General features: G+C 50.5%; 1 protein-coding gene across 2 annotated transcripts in view; it reads right to left on the reverse strand.

The window, feature by feature from the left end:
• Positions 1-484: 484 nt before the first annotated feature.
• The window catches only part of LOC116952762 (protein kinase C delta type-like), a 75,371-nt gene continuing 56,498 nt past the window's right edge, over positions 485-19,357 (reverse strand). For both annotated transcript variants that reach the window (XM_032972386.2, XM_076074540.1), the window contains exons 12-19: positions 17,281-17,456; positions 15,051-15,236; positions 13,757-13,848; positions 13,096-13,158; positions 8,091-8,229; positions 7,032-7,220; positions 5,979-6,107; positions 485-1,848 (exon numbers count right to left, since the gene is read on the reverse strand). In XM_032972386.2, the coding sequence (XP_032828277.1) occupies positions 1,690-1,848; positions 5,979-6,107; positions 7,032-7,220; positions 8,091-8,229; positions 13,096-13,158; positions 13,757-13,848; positions 15,051-15,236; positions 17,281-17,456 (1,133 nt within the window). In that variant the 3' untranslated portion in view covers positions 485-1,689. The remainder of the gene's footprint in view (positions 1,849-5,978; positions 6,108-7,031; positions 7,221-8,090; positions 8,230-13,095; positions 13,159-13,756; positions 13,849-15,050; positions 15,237-17,280; positions 17,457-19,357) is intronic.

Genomic DNA, 19,357 nt, shown 5'->3' on the forward strand with positions numbered 1-19,357 from the left:
CAGACCCCATAGACTAGCGCGCAGACCCCAGAAACGAGAATGGAGACCCCATAGACTAGCACGCAGACCCCATAAACGAGCACGGAGACCCCATAAACGAGCACTCAGACCCCATAGACTAGCGCGCAGACCCCAGAAACGAGAATGGAGACCCCATAGACTAGCAAGCAGACCCCATAAACGCGCACGGAGACCCCATAAACGAGCACTCAGACCCCATAGACTAGCACGCAGACCCCATAGACTAGCACGCAGACCCCATAGACTAGCACGCAGACCCCATAGACTAGCAGGCAGACCCCATAGACTAGCACGCAGACCCCATAAACGAGCACGCAGACCCCATAAACGAGCACGCAGACCCCACAGACTAGCACGGAGACCCCATAGACTAGCACGGAGACCCCATAGACTAGCACGGAGACCCCATAGACTAGCACGCAGACCACATAGACTGTGAGTAGGTGGGTGAGTCAGTGGCTGATCTGTTTCGTGAGTAGCTTGGTGAGTAACTGTGTGGGTGACTGAGTGAGTGGCTAATTGAGTGAGCAGGTTGGTCGGGTGACTGAGTGAGTTGGTGAGTGATTGAGTGATTGAGTGAGCCGGTTATGAAGGGTTATCAGTAGGTGCATGAATGGGTGATTGAGAGAGTTGGTTATGGAGTAAGTCAATGAGTGGGTGTCTAAGTGAGTTAGTGAGTGATTGAGAGCGCCAGTTATGGAGTGAGTCACATGCACGCGACGCCACCATCGTCACCACCGTCTCCACCATCACCATTGCCACCACCATCATCACCATCGTAATCACCACCATAGTCACCATCATCATTGTCACCACCATAATAACCACTATCGTCACCATCGTAATCACTACCATCATGACCATCTTCGTCACCACCATCGTCACCACCATCGTCACCACCATCGTCACCATCAGTCACCACCATCGTCATCACCATCGTCACCACCATCGTCACCACCACCATCACCACTATTGTCACCATCGTAATCACTACCATCATGACCATCTTCGTCACCACCACCATCACAACCATCGCCACCACCATCATCACCACCATCGTCACCACCATCGTCACCACGACCATCATCACCACCATCATCATCACCACCATCATCACCACCATCATCATCACCACCATCGTCACCACCACCATCATCACCATCATCACCATCATCGTCACCACCATCATCATCACCATCATCACCATCATCGTCACCACCATCATCACCACCATAGTCACCAATATCATCACCACCGTCGTCACCACCATCGTTACCATCAGTCACCACCATCGTCACCACCATCATCATCACCACCATCGTCACCACCACCATCACCACCATCATCACCACCATCATCACCACCATCGTCACCACCATCATCACCACCATCGTCACCACCATCATCACCACCATCGTCACCACCATTGTTACCATCAGTCACCACCATCGTCACCACCATCATCATCATCACCACCATCGTCACCACCATCGTCACCACCATCATCATCACCATCGTCATCACCGTCATTACCATCGTCACCACCATCGTCACCACCATCGTCATCACTATCATCACCACCATCGTCACCATCGTCTAAACACCCCCGCCCCCCATCCACCAACCCCGTCGGCCCTGGCATGCTGACGAGCGACCAGGTTGGCGATGTCATTTCTCCCCCAGCGTCTCCACCATGGGGCTGGTGAAGGAGAATCCATGGAACACCGACTGGTCCATGGAGCTGATGAGCTCCTTGTTGCCAAAGGACAGACGCGGCTTCTCGCTTAGGAACTCCTGGTCGAAGTTGCTGCAGTCGTTGGCCGATCTCTGGCCAACACAGTGGGGTGGGGCGCACACAACAAAGACAAAGATCCCCCGTGTAGCCTTGACCAGACTATTGAGGCAAGTGCCGTGAGCGTGTAGCTCCTATGAAGGACGGCACGGGCTCATCAGGGGGTGGGTGGGCAGTACCGCACCCGGGCGTCTTTGCCTCCACACTGCTGATGTTTGCTACACACCGTACCAGGTACTCATTTGAGGCTGAGTCAATCAAAGGGAGGCCCGGGGCAGGCTCAGATAATCCTTACTGGTATTTCTGGTCGAGAGTGGGAATCGAACTCGAGTCGTCGGGTTTGAAGGGCAGCGCGTTTAACGCTGTGCCACCGCACATACACTAATATAAATGAAAATATACAAAGATCCCCATATAGTCTTAACAAACTGTTGCGGCACGTGCTGTTAACGAGTAGCACCGATGAAGGCCAGCACGGCATACTCGGTTGGGTGGCCAGCACCACGCCCGGCCGCCTTTGTCTCCCCAGTGGTGATGTTTACACACTGTACCAGGTACTCACTGGTGCCGACCGTGAGCGCTGCACTACCGCTACCCAATCGGGCGCAGACACGCACACACACATGCATGGTCACGCACGGTGACGCAAGAGTGGCCTCTGTGAAAACCCCATGGATTTATCCCGGGTTTCCAACCAGGAATTGTCAACCTAGTGGGACTCTCCCGGCCACACGGGGTCCACTGGTGGCTTTAATGTGCACGTGTGTGTACGTGTGTGTGTGCGCATGTGTGTGTCCAGCAAAAACAACCCACTACCTCCCTGGTGGTGCCAGATGGTAACGTTGTGGTTCGCAATGCCATGGGGGAGGTGGGAGAGGCAAATTTTAAATAGCTATTCCCCTCATGGTGTTTGCAACGACCACAGTGGCCAAAGGGCACTCTCGACGGGTGCGAGGGACTGGTAACCCCTCTACATTCAACTTAAGTACCACTAAACTACGTGGAAAAATTTTAACTACGGTTGTGCTGGAGGCCCTGGGGGGACAGGAATCTATGATGACAGGCCCACTCCCACCGTCTACAGAATCCTACATCAGAGAATGAGGAGGCTTACCGCAGCCTTCGCTCGGAGGTTCGGAGAGCCGTGCGGTGCTGAAAGGATGTGTGGTGATCACGGATTGCTGAGGAGTCTGCCTCAGTAGCTCGCGATCACAAATCACTCTTTAATTCCATCAAAGAATGTGCTTGCAGTACCGAACCTATCACCATTCTTAGGGGAAAGAAAGGTGATCCCATCTCCGACCCCCAGGAACAATTTTTCAGATGAGGTCTTATGGGTGGGGAAATCCCTCAGACCAGAAGAGATCATGGAGCAAAGTGGAAATGATCCTGCTGAGGCTGCGGTGCCTCAAATGTGATAAGTTGTCACCCCCTGTGAGCGGCTGGCTGAAGTGCCATCTGTTTAGGAATTGTGGAAGGCAATACAGAGTCACAGATCAGGAAAAGCACCAGGCAGAGATGATATCCCAAGCGAACTGCTGAGGGAGGGTGGCATTTCTGTGCAGACTGTCCTATACAACATCATAATAACAGTCTGGACCACTGGACGGGTTCTGTAACTACTACAGGGGCATCTCACTTTTCAGTGTGCTGGGTAAGGTCCTGGCAAATATTATTCAACATCATCTTGCCAGGCAAGCTGAAAATAGGTTTGCATAGCCCAAATGTGGGATCAGACCACGGCGTTCCTGCACAGATTCCATATTCTCCGTCTGTCTGATACAGTAGAAGTGGATGGAATTCCAACAGGATCTACATCTCTGCTTTATTGACGTGGTCAAGGCCTATGATACTGTAAATAGGCCATGGCTCTGGGTTGTTCTTCAGGCTTTTGGAGTCCCTGACTCTGCTCACAATCGTTAAGGACCTTCATGTTGGTGGGCAAGGGCCGGGTTAAGCTTTGTGGCCAGGAGTCAGAGCAATTTGCTGTACATCTTGGGGTGTGACAGGGATGTCCTTTGGCTCCTACATTATTTAACATCATTTTCGACAGTTCAAGAAGATGTCCATGGCTGCACCGGAATACTTTCCATCTGCAAATGTATGTACGTTTGTATGTTGAACTTCTTTCATAGCCAACCTGATAGATGCCTGGGTGTAGTCAAGGTGTAGAGGAGAGAAATACGCGGTGCACACAGTTTAGCGGGTGCAACGGAGGGCAAACAGGTGTGTGCGTTGCAACATGAGGTTTGCACGAACAAACAGCCAGTCATTAAGGAGAGAAGCGGGTGCAACCGAGGTCGAAGGGGTGCTACGCTGTGACCGGAGGTTGGTGCCTAGGAGACGGGAAATGGGGGATGATGATAAGAGATGAATGGGACAACTGGCGCCAGCCTGGCGGCACCTTAAGTGGAAGCACGTGAGGAGTCGGGATGAGCAGGGGGATATAAGCGGGAGTGTGTGTGAGCGAGGGGAGTTGTTGCCGGGAACCAAGAGTGAAGATATCCTGCCGCTCCAGCTGTCAACGGGACCTCAACCCTCACGCCGTCGCTGGACGGGAGTTGGCTGAACCCCCCGCCCGGGACAGACGGGTAAGCGGGTCTGAGCGAGCGTAGGTGAGGGCAGCGGTGGAGATGCGAAGTTGCTGTGTGCAGAGTCGCTGAGTGCGAAGACGCTGTGTGCGGAGTCGCTGGGTGCGAAGCTGCTGGGTGCAGTGTCGCTGAGAGCAGAGCTGCTGAGTGCAGGATAAGTGAGGTGCAGAATAGATAATAGCAGGGAGAAGTTAAGTATATGTGACCATACAGATAGTTATAGGAGTGCCTATAACAGGCGCAAAAACAGGTGAATAAAGTGTAAGCAGGTGACTTGTTACATGTCAGTGTGAGTCATTTTTGAAGACACTACAAAGGGATGGCTCCCTATTGGTCAACCATTTTATATACGCTGATAATCTGGTGATTGCTGCTCACTCATAGAAGGAGTTGGAGGTGCTGCTGCTGAACCTAGAGTGTGCCACAAAGAGGTGGGGCCTTACCATCAGCCCCACCAAAACTAAGCACCTGCCTGGGTGTTTTGTGCCATCAAACACTCGACCCCCTTAACTCCCCATTAGCTGATGGAGCAGGTTTGGAGTGGAGGGTTTTCCATACCTGGGCAGTATGCTTATGATCGGCTTCAGTTTGACAGCAAAGGTCTCACACTAAATCAGTCGAGCAGCATTATCTTTTTACTGGCTGCGCAATGCTGTGTGGAAGCTACCTGATATGTCACTTCACACGAATCTTCGGGTCTTTTAGGCCACAGTCATGCCTTCGCTTCTCTATACTTGCAAAACGTGGATCCCTCTTTATTGAACATCTGCACCAGTTAGAAACATTCAGGCTGGGCTACCTACAATCCGCCCTGGGTTCAACCAGGCTGTATTGTGTGAGGAGCTCAAAAACCATTGAATCACCCCCGATTTTGCATGGTTGTCTACGTACGGTGCAAAGGAAGTTCAACAAACATAAATACATCAGTGAGCTCTTCTAGAAGGCAAGGCTCTGTTTGCTGGGTCATGCAGCTTGCATTCCCAGCCACCGCATGCCCAAGGAGCTTCTGTTTTGCCACATAGAGGAGGCTAGAGGGGCACGGCATGGGCTGGAGAAGAGATGGAGCTGATGCGGTGCAGGAATATCTGGAGCTGAGTGGACTTGCCGAATACTGGTAAAAATAAACTAAAAACTAAACTATTTTTGTTTTACCAGGTAAGGCCAGCGGTGTCAATATTGGCCTCAATAGAGGAGGCTCATGAAGGACGCTGCTGGGCAATTGGAGGCAGTCACCCTCCAGCAACAACGGAGGGCAGAGGAACGACAAAACAACGAGCGCTGGGCGGCTAAAATACAGCAAGATGGCACAGTATGGGGCACAGGTGGTGCATCTGCCAAACATCTCAGTCAGTCAACCCATAGCACTTGGGTCTATCCCGTGACCTCCTGTTAGCGGGCTTTCAACACTTTACGTTGCCTCAAAGTGCACCTAGCCATGGTGACGTCACCACTACTTATTGGCGAATGGCGGCTGTTGTTATTGTTTACCCACTAACCAGCACTTGCCCAAAAATACAGAGTGGGCTACATGGGGGATTTTGGCTTTGTGTGGCTCAGAGGAAATTGGGACGTACCACTTTGGGTCGGAAGGGAGGAATGATCTGACGCATCTCCAGCGCCTGCCAATCGATGGTTTTGAAGAACACGTGCATCCGTATGGACCCCACCACCCCGAGTCGCTTAGAGTGGTCCCTTTCAAACAGCTGCAGCACAAGCATCATCAGCATCATCAGCATCATCATTAGCATCAGCAGTATCCTCAGCATCATCATTGTCGGCATCACTATTAGCTTCAAAATCATCGGCATTATCAGCAGCATCATCATCATCAGCCATGTGTGCTGGCACACTGGACTTAGCGAACTGGAGGTTGCCGGTTTTATGCTTCCCGCGTGGCGGGTGAAACACTGGGGCAGATTTATTAAATACGGTGACTCTCTCACCTGCGTGAGGATGCATCTCCCTCCCTCCCTCTCACCTGTGTGAGTATGACTCTCCTTCTTTCTCTCCCTAGCACCTGCGTGCCGATGTCTCTCTCACCTGTTTGATGATCTCTCTCCCTCTCACCTGGGTGAGGATGCCTCTATCTCTCTATATCCCTCTAACCACGAGGCAATTCAGATTTGCAGGCACCGACACAATTTCAACCGAGAGGATGGTTTCAAGCTGAGCAATCATTGGAGAGATGTTCTGGATCATACCAAACATTGGGCTGTTTTTCAGTTGTGCAGTATATTTGTTCAGGTGGTGATATCCCGGGCTTTCACGGCGGCTTGTTTCCCTTCACACCAACATTATATAAACTGCCCCCCCCCGTGCCGGTCCAGTACATCATTTCATGCTACATCATTTTATGCTAATTCCTTTGTCAAGGCGTTTTTTGTTTCCTCCCCCACACATTAAAGGACGCGACCTGGGCTTGGCTGTCTTCACTCCAACGCTGTCCTCTGGACAGTCCGGTCCCTTCACCTGATGAAGGCCACTTGTGTTGTGGCCGAAACGTCGTATGCTATTATGTTATTTTATTATTTCTTATTTATACGTGACTTTACCGAAAAAAAACAAAGAGTAATCTCTCCCTCTCACCTGTGTGAGGATCTCTCTCCCTCCCTACCTCTCCCTCTCACCTGCGTGAGGATATCTCGGGAGGGCTCGCTGAGCCAGCGAGGGTAGTGCGGCGTGTGCACGCGGATCGCCTCGAACAGCTGCTCCTCGTCGGTGCCGTAGAAGGGCGACTGCCCAACCAGCATCTCGTAGAGCAGCACCCCCAGGGCCCACCAGTCCACCGAGCGCCCGTATGGGTGGCCCAGTAGGATCTGTGTACACGGTGACACTGGTTTATGAGCTTGCGTGGTAACACAAGTGTATGAGGGTGTGTGGTGACACGCGTATATGACCATGTGTGGTGACATGCATGTATGACCATGCGCGGTGACACGCGTGTATGAGCATGCAGTGACACGTGTGTATTGTTTGGCCGTACAGAGTGGTGGAAGGCCTTACACCACAAACGTGACTAGATTCGACGTGGCTCAACCCAAGGAAAGTCAACAATGACAATGGCCATGGTGACCACGTTGTATATTGAGCAGTCCCAAATCCTTAGCCTCCTCTCGCTCCTCTCATAAAACCTCAACCACCTCCTCCACCCATCCTCTTTCCTCGCCCCTCCATCTCTTCCTGTGCCCTCTAATACCCTTCCTTAACCCCTATGTGACCCCTCCATCGTGATCACTCATCCCTTGCATGCTCATGCCATCAAAGTCATTCTCGCTTGCACCGGTGGCGAGTAGATGTTATCTCCCTCGCCTGGTGCACAGGAGATCGTGGGTTCGATCCCGACCTTGACATCTGCTCTATATTTGGAGATTGCGTGTCTCTCTCCCCGTGGTCGTGCCCATTTTTCCCCGGACCCTCCGGTTTATCCCTTTACATTTAGAATCAACATCACATTTAGAGGGCCCGTGTGCACCCCCCCATGCCCCCCTTGTGCCCCCCATGCCCCCTGTGTGCTCCCCGTGCTCTCCGTGCCCCCTGGTAGCCCCCGTGCCCCCCATGACACCCCTGCCCACCATGCCCCTGTGTCCCCCGTGTGTCCCCAGTGCCCACCCTGTGCCCTCCATGCCCCCGTGCCCTCCTTGCCCACCGTGCCCCCCGTGTGCCCCCCGTACCCCCCCCCCCCGAACCTCGGGCGCGATGTAGTCGGGCGTGCCGCAGAAGGTGGAGGCGAGCGTCTCAGCGCTCACATTCTCTTTGCACATCCCAAAGTCGGCGATCTTCACGTGCCCGTCGCGGTCCAGCAGGATGTTATCCAGCTTCAGGTCTCTAGGGGTGGGCCGGGTGGGCGGGGGGAGGGGGGGCATCGGGGGTGGGGAGGGCGTGGGACAGACAACAGTGGCCAGGGTTGATCCACTGCTGGATGGGGGTCTCCTGCCCACCGACTGTTGCTGAGCGATGCCACGGCGAGGTCGAGTCCCCGGCTCCGCCGATCGTTGCTGCCCTTCCCCCGGGGTTCATTAAAAAACACGCACGGTCTGTCTGTCTGTTCTCCTATAACACGGTGGTGCTAGTGGTTGCTTTCCTGAAGAATGCCGTGTTACGGGAAAAATAGCGTTGTAAATAAACGAGTTCATGAAGCCTGTCTTTTTTTGTTTACCATTTTAACTACGATCAGACACTAACAACTACTCCAAACATTTGTATTGTTCAGGACTTGATTGAACTTCTTATATTTAAAGACAGACCCATCGGAAACTGCTCAATTTTATGAGTATGTTCTTTATTAGAAAGAACAAAAATGCATGTACTTAATACCGTTTTAGAATTATTCAGATTTGAACATCATGCAATGTGGATTTTTTTCCGTTCAAACCCGCTTGAATCCGAAATAAATCAAAAACAATAAAAGATAGAACGGTTTTTGAATGACACCAGGTACAGACATGTTTATGGGGCAATTCAAATCGATATTTGGGGGACTTAAAATGAAATATCTCGGATTTTCAAATGTCCCTTGTTGTTTACGTCCGAAAATCTGCCTGTGTACCAAATTTCAGCTTTCTACCTCGTCGGGAAGTACCCTAGAGGTTTTTGAGACATACAGATTAAGGTCTTTGTTTATATAGATCGTGTACAGCACAGTCCGCGATAACGAGTGAGATGCATCACGCAGGGCCGAACAAACACTGAGGCGTGTGGTGGGTAGCGTCTAGAAGCATCCAGCAGCATCCCAATGCCTTGTTGTGCGATGCCACGCAGAGGCAGCCATTACGACCGCTTGTTCCGACTCGTGCTGCAACGTAGTTCCGTTTGCTTAATCGCGTTATATCAAATTCGCATCCGCGTTATAAAGAATGCGTTCCCTCTAAGTTTAACACGTAGGCTTTCGCGACCAATATCATCCATAATAGAGGTTTTTGGGTTAGATCGCGTATAAACATATATAAATGTGTCGTTAAAACCCACCACCACCCGACACAGTCCACTAGTAAGGGTTTTCACGTAAACATAACGTGCCAATTCGTCATTAGTACAGCAGTGTGTTGGAGAGCCAAGCCACAACATTTACAAACTGAGTACGACGTTTCGCCAGTAATTACAACTAGCTTCATCAGGCGACAGCCAGATTTGTGGAGAAGACTTACTTAGACGCATTGCTGGTCTGGCCACACGGCAAAGATACACTGAACCCATTTCTAAATAATCTCAACTCACAAAACCCATCCATCCAGTTCACCGTGGAAGTGGAAGCTTGGTAAAGTCACGCAGCAGATCATACTTTCCCACTTGATGATGGACGCTTGTGTTGCGCCCGAAACGTCGTGATTTATTTTATACCTACGTGACTTTACCGAGAGAACCAAAGAGTATAGATTCCTGCAGTCACGAAAGCTTCAAATCAAGATTAAACACAGTAAACTTATAAATATAATGCAATACAATGCAGAGAGTCGGTTAACACAACAGTCAACACCCTACCTGGTTGATTACGTTCTTCCAAATATTGCTAAATTTTAGAGAGAGACAAAACACAGACACAGAGACACACAGACAGACAGACAGACAAGCAGAGAGAGACACACACAGAGACACAGAGAGAGACACACAACGCCTCTGTGTCGAGGCCTTAAATAGAGAGAGAGGTGGGCAGGTTGGGGCAGAGAGAGGGGGGGGGTAGAGAACAATGAAAGAGTTTTGTGGACTTCCTGCCCATAGCGGCCGAAGGAGAGACAATGGACTTATAAACAAACAAGCACGGCAACATTTAGGGAGAGAAATAGGAAGTTTGAGAAAACAAATATAGTAAAATTAGGAAGTGTAATGCAATGCAACAGAGAGAGTCGGTTAATGGCTGGCTCATGTAGCCTGCATGCCCAGCCACCGCATGACCAAGCAGCTTTTGTTCGGCCAGTTAGAGGGGGCTAAATGGACCCAACACGGGCTAGAGAAGAGATGGGCTGATGTGGTACAGGAGGATGTGGTACCAGCGGTGTCAAGATCGGCCTCTATGGAGGAGGCTCGTGAAGGACTCTACTGGGCTGTTGAAAGCAGTTGCCCTCCATCAACAGCGGGGGGCAGAGGAGCAATGCTCACAACAACGAGCAGAGCTGGGCGGCTAAAACAGCAGGTTGGCATGGTGGGGTGTACAGGTGTTGCATCGGTCAGTGATCTCAGTCAGTCAACCGATGGCACCTGGGTCTGTCCCTTGACCTGACAGCGAGCCTTCGACACTTCACGTGGCCTCAAAGTGCACCTAGCCTGGCACAAGCACGGTGGTGACGTCACCGCCACTTCGTGGTGAATGGTGGCTGTTGTTGTTGTGTGTTCGTGTGTGGGGAGTGGTGGTGTAGCGGTTCGCGCGCTACGCTACGAACCCAGCGACTGGAGTTAAATTCCCACTCATGGCCAACACCAGTGACGATTATATTATCTAAACCGGCCATGGGCCTCCCCCTAGGTCGATTCAACCTTAATTAGAGTACCTGGTGTGGGCGTGGTGGTGGCCCCTCACCCCTTCGTATACCATGCCGGTCCCAAAAGTCCATTAAGGCTTCACGGGGGTTCTCTGCCTTTGTACATGGAACGGTGGCGCAGTGGTTATCGCACTGCGCTACGAACTTGTTATGCCGGTTTCGATTCCTGTTCACGACCAATAATAGTGGTGACATATTTGAACCGGGTCCCGAGCCCTCCCCGAGGTTGACACAGACTTAACATTGAGTACTCGGTGCGGTGTGTAAACTTCAGCACTGCGAGTGTGGTGCCGGCTTCATGAAGGCCGGCACGGCACACAGCTGCTCGCTAACAGCAAATGCCTCAACAGCCTGCTGCAGGCTATACAGGGGATTTTTGTCTCCGTATAATCATGACACAGACAGCTCAATCTAGTCGAGTACTTCAGTATTAAGACTGAGCAGCTCGCAGCGATCGCAAGTTTACGCGTGAGTGAGTGACTAAGTGGGTGACTTAGTGAGTGGGCGACTAATTGAGTGGATGACTTAGAGAGTGAGTGACTTACTGAGTGAGTGACTGAGTGAGTGACTAAGCGAGCGGTTGGGCAACGAAGTGGATGACTAAGTGAGTGGGTGACTAAGTGAGCGAGTGACTAAATGAGTGGGCGAGGAAATGAGTGACTAAGTGAGTGGGTGACTAAGTGTGTAAGTGACTTGTGAGTGAGTGACTTAGTGAGTGGGCTACAGAGTGAGTTAATGACTAAGTGAGTGGGTGACTAAGTGTGTGAGTGGATTGTGATTGAGTGACTAAGTGAGTGAGTGGCTAAGTGAGTGAGTGACTAATTGAGTGAGTGACTTGTGAGTGAGTGACTAAGTGAGTAGGCGAGGAAATGAGTGACTAAGTGAGTGAGTGACTAAGTGTGTGAGTGAGTGACTAAGTGAGTAAGTGACTTAGTGAGTGAGTGACTTGTGAGTGACTTGTGAGTGAGTGCCTTAGTGAGTGAGTGACTAAGTGAGTGAGTGACTTGTGAGTGAGTGACTTAGTGAGTGAGTGACTTGTGAGTGAGTGACTAAGTGAGTGGGTGACTAAGTGAGTGAGTGACTTGTGAGTGAGTGACTAAGTGAGTGAGTGACTTAGTGAGTGACTAAGTGAGTGAGTGACTAAGTGAGTGGGCGAGGAAATGAGTGAATAAGTGAGTGAGTGACCAAGTGTGTGAGTGAGTGACTAAGTGAGTAAGTTACTTAGTGAGTGAGTGACTTGTGAGTGAGTGGGTGACTGAGTGACTAAGTGAGTAAGTGACTTGTGAGTGACTTGTGAGTGAGTGACTTAGTGAGTGAGTGACTAAGTGAGTGAGTGACTTGTGAGTGAGTGACTAAGTGAGTGGGTGACTAAGTGAGTGAGTGACTTGTGAGTGAGTGACTTAGTGAGTGACTAAGTGAGTGAGTGACTGAGTGGGTGAGGAAATGAGTGACTAAGTGAGTGAGTGACTAAGTGTGTGAGTGACTAAGTGAGTAAGTGACTTAGTGAGTGAGTGACTTGTGAGTGACTTGTGAGTGAGTGACTTAGTGAGTGAGTGACTAAGTGAGTGAGTGACTAAGTGAGTGAGTTACTTGTGAGTGAGTGACTTAGTGAGTGAGTGACTAAGTGAGTGAGTGACTTGTGAGTGAGTGACTAAGTGAGTGGGTGGCTAAGTGAGTGAGTGACTTAGTGAGTGAGTGAGGATGCCACTGTCAACTTGTAACACTGCAGCAGCAGCGACTTAGTGAGGAGCCGGCACTACTAACTAATGCCCAAGTTCTGCAATCTTCTGCTAATTAAGGTTTTACCAGCCAATTCATGAGTAAGTAATTTTTTGCATTTCAGTAAGTGGCGAGTGAGTGAATGAATGGTGAGTGAGTGTGTGCTTCAGTAAATGAATTAGTGAGTAAATCAATGACTTAAAGCTTTCGTGACTGCAGGAATTCAGATTCTTTGGGTTTTTCTGTAAAGTCACGTAGATAAGTTCAAAGAAAATAACAAAATAACAAAAAACTACCGTTATTTTGTTATTTTCTTTGAACTTATCTACGTGACTTTACCGAAAAACCCAAAGAATATGAGTAAATTAATGAGCGGGCGAGTGAGTCAGTGAATGAATGCATGAGGGGATGAGTGACACAGTGAGTGAACAAGTGAGTGAATAGATGAATGGGTGATTGAGCTAGGAAGGAGTCCCTGATGGCGCGCGTTGGTGCCCACCTGTAGATGATGCCTTTGGAGTGCAGAAACTGAAGGCCACAGATGATTTCAGCAGAATAGAATCTGTGAGACAGCGAGAGAGAGATTGGGAGATCAATCCTCCGCACGGAAGGCCTCTCTCTCCAGAAGCACAGTGAGGTCTGAGTGAGCGAGCGAGCGAGCATCGGATTGAACAACACTCACACTGCATGTATTGCAGCCTTGCACCCCTTTGGTTCTAAGTCGTAAAAATGTTAATAAATACATAGGGTTGATTAAACAAAATAGTTGTACTTACATGGCCTGTGCTTAATTTGTGTTTCGATGATTTACCGTCTAAAAGTAAATCTGACCATCTCTCGCACCGCCAGAAAGGGCATCTCGCACCCCCAGGGAGTGGGTGCAACCCAGGTTCATGTTATATATTTAAATTTGCCAAATTAAAAAAAAATCACATCGTAAATTACTCACCTGGGTTTGGCACAAAGCAGTTGATCATCTCGCCCCACCACTGGCAGACTAATGCACAGGGACAGCTGCCACTGGGCATGAGTTTAGAATGATGATGATGATTGTGCTGATGATTGTGCTGCTTATGATGATTGTGATCATGATTGTGATGATTATGGTGATGATGAGGATTGTGATGATGATTGTGATAATGATTGTGCTAATGACGTACGTGGCCCGGGGTAGGTCAAAGCGCCCCTTCTCCTGGATGTGGAACATGAGGTCTCCGCCGTTGAGGTACTCCATGACGAAGAACAGGTGCTCCTGCGTGCAACACCGCCAGACGTGAGGGAGCGCGCGTGGTAGGCTCCATGGGGACACATGCGGCTAGCCCCGATGCAGGAGCTCGTGGGTTCGATTCCGACTTTGACGCCTGCTCTAAGTATATTTGAAGTTTGCGTGTCTCTGTCTCTCATCATCACCACGGTGGCTAGGAGATGTTAACTAACTTGCCTGCTATACAGGAGGTCGTGGGTTCGATCCCAATCCTGATGCCCGCTGTATATTTGGTGTGTCTCTCTCTCCCTGTGGTCGTGTGGATTTTTCTCCCTCCACATTATGAAACATGCATTTCTAGAGTATGTCACTGCTATATATTTCCACTTGATGATAAGCCATCACTTTTCTAGATTTAAAGCTTTCGTGACTGCAAGGATCCATACTCTTTGGTTCTATTGGGTAAAGTCACGTAGGTAAAAAATAAAATAACAAAAATCACGACGTTTCGGCCACAACACAAGCGGCCTTCATCAGGTGAAGGGACAGCGCTGGAGTGAAAAAAGTCACGCTCAGATCACGACCTTTAAGCTTACTGGCCACTGGAGTGAGGTCGTGATCTGAGCGTGGCTTTTTTCACTCCAGCGCTGTCCTCCAGACAGTCTCGTCCCTTCATCTGATGAAGGCCGCTTGTGTTGTGGCCGAAACGTCGTGATTTTTGTCATTTTATTTTTTACCTACGTGACTTTACCCAATAGAACCAAAGAGTAAGCCATCACTTTGTTGAGCTATTATTTGGGATAGCCAGGTCGCTTCTGAAAAAAGGAACATAGCTCAGTTGGACCTTACCTAGGGACATAAAAAATAGTTTTTACTTTAGCTCTCCCCATACCCATAAGAGGACGTGGCCAGGGGAGGGGTGGGTGAGCGGCTGGGTAGGCGAGTGGGTGGGTGGATGGGTGGAGCGGTGGGTGAGCAGTTGGCTGCCTGGGTGGGTTGGTGGGTGGATATGTTCGGTGAGGTGAGGTTGGCAATTGAGTGGGTGGCACTTTGGTCTGGATGATGCCACACAGGTGGGTGAGGAAGGAATTCAGTAGCTGGGTGAGTGAGTGGCTGGGTGAGTGGCGAGGTGAGTGGTTGGGTAAGTTGCTGGGTGAGTGAGTGGGTGGCAACTTGGTCTGGAAGGTGCCACACAGATGGGTGAGGAAGGGGTGAGTGGCTGGGTGAGTGAATGGGTGGGTGGGTGGCACCTTGGTCTGGAAGGTGCCACACAAGTGGGTGAGGAAGGGGTGCTCCCAGGCCAGGGCCAGCACCCTCTTCTCGATCATGGTGCACTCCACGTCGTCGTCCATCAGCACCACGTCCTTCTTGAGGACCTTGACGGCAAAGTACGTGGCGACCGGGCTCCGCGGGCCCTTCATCTCCGCCAGCATTACCTGCGCAGCCACTCGCGTGCACACAGCCCCTCTGTACATGCACTCGCGTGCACACAGCCCCGCTGAACATGCGCTAGCGTGCACACAGCCCCTCTGTGAATCCACTCGCGTGCACACAGCCCCTTTGTACATGTGCTTGTGTCATTAAACCTGCCACCACCCTACACAACCAATTAGTAACAAAACATGCCAATTAGTAACTAGTTCAGCACTAACCTGTTGTGTGTTGGAGAGTAAACCCAATACAACATTCCCGGTGACATTTTGTCGGTAATTACAACAAACTGGCTTCATTAGGCGACAGCCAGAGAGCTGTGGAGAAATACTCCTCCTGTTTTGGTCTTAAATAGACGGGCTGGGATAAATGTTGATGTTGTCACTCAGCGGTAGGACCAATACCTCTGCCGTTGTTGATCATTGTTTTAACGCTGTTGGCTCACACGAAATTGACTTTTCCAAGACGAAGGTACTCTGCAAACCCACCGGCTATTATCAGAGATTTGTTCATGAAGCTACCCAGATATATAAACATAGACAAACTACAACCGAGAAGATGGGTACAAACTGAACAATCATTGGAAGGACGTTATCAACCAGGTAAAGTCTTAACCGACTGTGATGTTTCAATCCTACCTGCCTATGTCAGCTGTTATATCTGACTCTCTCTGTGCCTTTCTCCCTTTCTTTGTGCATCTCTCTCCGATCTCTACTCCAGTGACCCGGGTGCTGCCGCGGGGTCCACTTTCTGCCCCGCCTCCTCCCCCCCCCTTCTCCCTCCCCACCTGCCGCCGATCTCTCAGATCTCTCCCAGTACTGCCCCGGAGTCCACTTTCTGCCCCTCCTCCTCTCTCCCCCCACCTCCTCTCCCCCCCCCCCCCCCTACTACCGAGGCCTACTATATAACCTCATGCCACGGTAGATCTCTCACCTACTTCAGCAGTATTTTCTTTTTGCTGTGGTTGTCCCACCTGATGACGATTGCTTGTGTTGCGATCGAAACGTCATGATCTATTATTTTTCTACCTATGTGACTTTACCGAAAAAACAAAATAGTATGGATTCCTGCAGTCACGAAAGCTTCAAATCATTATGTACATTATGTTAATTATAAGCGTATGAACAGGTTACACAGTTCCTATTATTGGCTGTTCACAGTTAATTACCATCAACCACGTTGGTGACCTGTAAAGGCATGCAGTTAATCATTGTATTACTTAATAATTCGCTTCCAAGTAGCACTAATCGTGTAGCTATCAGAAGGATTACAATTATTTTTACTTTTCTCAATTTCGATAGATTCCCTAATTAGTCTTGGCCAGTACTAGCACGCTTGTTCTGCAAATGCCGACAATTGTGTTTGGGAATATTTAATATTTATTTGGTGTTAATTCAGGGCTAAATGACTTAGTGATCAAGCTAGCTAACGACTGAATGAAGGACTGAGCCAGCGACTCCATGAATGAGTGAGTGAGTGATCGAGCCAACAAGTGAACAAAGGACTGAGCGAGTAAGCGATCGCACCAATGAATGAACGAAGAACTGAGCAAGCAACTGCATGAATGAGCAAGTGAACGATTGAGCCAATGAGTGAACAAAGGACTGAGCGAATGAGTGATCAAGCAAATGGCCGAATGAAGGACTGAGTGAGCAACTCCGTGAATGAGCGAGTGAACGAATGAGCCAATGAGCGAATGAAGGACTGAGCTAGCGACTCCATGAATGAGTGAGTGAACGATCAAGCCCATGACCGAACAAAGGACTGAGAGAGCGACTCCGTGACTAAGCGAGTGAGTGATTGATCCAATGAACGACCGAACAAAGGACTGAACGAGCGACTCCATGAATGAGCGAGTGAGCGATTGAGCAAATGACCGAAGGAACGACTGAGCGAGCGACGCCGTGGATGCACGAGTGAGCGATCGAGCGAAGGAGTGAACGAAGGACTGAGCGAGCGACTCCATGAATGTGCGAGTGAGCGATAGAGCGAACAATTGAGCAAGCGATTTGAGCGTGTGAATGAGTGGATGAATGAACCGCCACGCACCTTTCCAAAGCTGCCCTTGCCCAGCACCTTGATGAAGGAAAAGTCCGAGGGGGACAGGCGCGGGGGACCATGGAGGCTCCCTGACCCCCGGCTGCCAGGAGGCTGTTGCCGTGGCTGGGGTTGGCGGCTGCCCTGGGGGCCCACGATGGGGCCCTCCCAGGAAACCTGCGAGCGGTCTGCAACAGTCGGGGCGGTGGGGGAGAGGGATAGAGGGACATGGGGAGGGGGTGGGGTGGGTTGGGAGTGGGGGGCACCAGTGATTAAAACAAATGAATGGTAAAGCTATCTATGGCATGTGCCATCATGAAGTGGGCCCATTGCCTGAACTGTTACCGGTTGTTTATTTAATTATCTAAAGCTACACTGATTTCCTGCCTGCTCAGATGAGCTCCATTGAGGTGCTGTGGTGCTCATTTCCTCGTCTCAGCCCACCCCGCAGAGCCAGATCTGGTTATTCCACATTCCTATGGCGGTGGCCAATTAAGCGTCTTCATAGGACGGACGACCACTGATGTGCTATGTACTGTGCGTTGAACTTCTTTCGCACCGTACATAGCCCACTGCGCTAATTGGGGGTGTCAGGGAAAGGACAACAAATTAAACACTAAAATCAGTTCTAAAGAAAAGCGTTTTGATTATAGATGATGATTTAAAAGTGCATGGCTCCTGTGGTTTCTTAATATCGAAAGGGAAGAGGATTCCAGACGGCCACAGAAGCGCATTTGAAAGTGCCGCGCGACGATGCGGTGACTACCGTCTTTGTTTTGATGGCTCAGCCAAAAGCCGCCACTGCTGCTGCTGCTGCTGCGAGGATGAGCGGAGTCGGCGCAATGGTGTTTGTTGATCCCCTCCCCCATACAAAGTTGCGCTCAATTTATCGACCCCTGGAGGGTGCAACGGATGGACGATGGGCTGAAGTCACCCCCCCGCCTCCCCCCCCATAACCAAGAGTTGAACTCATGACCTTGCGATCACTGAGAGCTGCCCGCTCCACCATTGAGTGTCCCAGCAGATAAGATATATTGTTCAATTTAAGCTAACAATGTAATCTTGGCGACCAGAGTTATACCTAATGGCAGCACCTATGAAGGCCGGCATGGCACACGAGGGGGTGGGTGGCCAGCACCACGTCCGGCCACCTTTATTGTCTCCGGAGTGCTGATATCCACACACACCATCAGGTACAGAATTTTAGGCTGAGTCGACCGAGGGGAGGCCCAGGTCCAGTTCCTATGTTCGCTGTCACCGTTGATGGCCACGTGCAGGAATCAAACTCGGATTGCTGGGTGCATAGCGTGGAGCACTTAACAATGTGCCACCGCTCTGCAGGTCACAATAACAACTACACACTCGTGTGTGTACGTGCGTACGTGTGTGTGTGTCTGTGTGTACCTCCTCGTTGGTGCCGGACAGCAACGCTGTGGTGAGCAGTGCCGTGGGGGGGAGAGCCAATTTAGATTGGTCATTCCCCTCATGGCGTTTGTAACCACCACAGAGGCCAAATGGGGGCTCTAAACGAGTGCGAGGGGCTGGTAATCCCTTCACATTCAATTCATTACCACAAAACCACATATAAAATATCTAATTAAGCTGGTGCCGGAGACCCCGGGGCGACAGGCGTCTATAACGTCTCCTAGCCAGATCCCATTTGGCGGAGCCAGGAGACTGAATTCTTACGCTCAGGGCTCCTCCAGAAGCAACAAAAAACCACTTGGATGTCCACATGTAATGTTGGAATGCTCATTGCGGAGGAGAGGCTGCCACTCCTCTGTCGGGAGCTGGACCAGTACCGTCTGGATCTCTGTGGTATTCAGGAGTTCCAGCGGACTGGCTCTGGCTCCTGCAATCATGAGGGGTGGAAAGTCCTCTCCCCGTGGCAGGAGACTGCCAAACAACAGGGAGTGGCTTGTCTTCTGAACAAAAGAATGAAGGGGGCATGGGAGCGTGGTGGTGAGGTGTGGGAAGCAGTAGGTCCCAGGCTCTTTTGGGCCCGCCTTCGCATCAACTGGAGGCGAGGAGTGGTGTTCGTGGTTACTCATACCCCCACCGAAGACGAACATCCGAGGAGACATGCAGC

The sequence above is a fragment of the Petromyzon marinus genome, chromosome 48, assembly GCF_048934315.1.
Source record: "Petromyzon marinus isolate PM22_M1 ecotype Great Lakes invasive population chromosome 48, UKy_Petmar_22M1.pri1.0, whole genome shotgun sequence".
Taxonomy (NCBI): domain Eukaryota; kingdom Metazoa; phylum Chordata; class Hyperoartia; order Petromyzontiformes; family Petromyzontidae; genus Petromyzon; species Petromyzon marinus.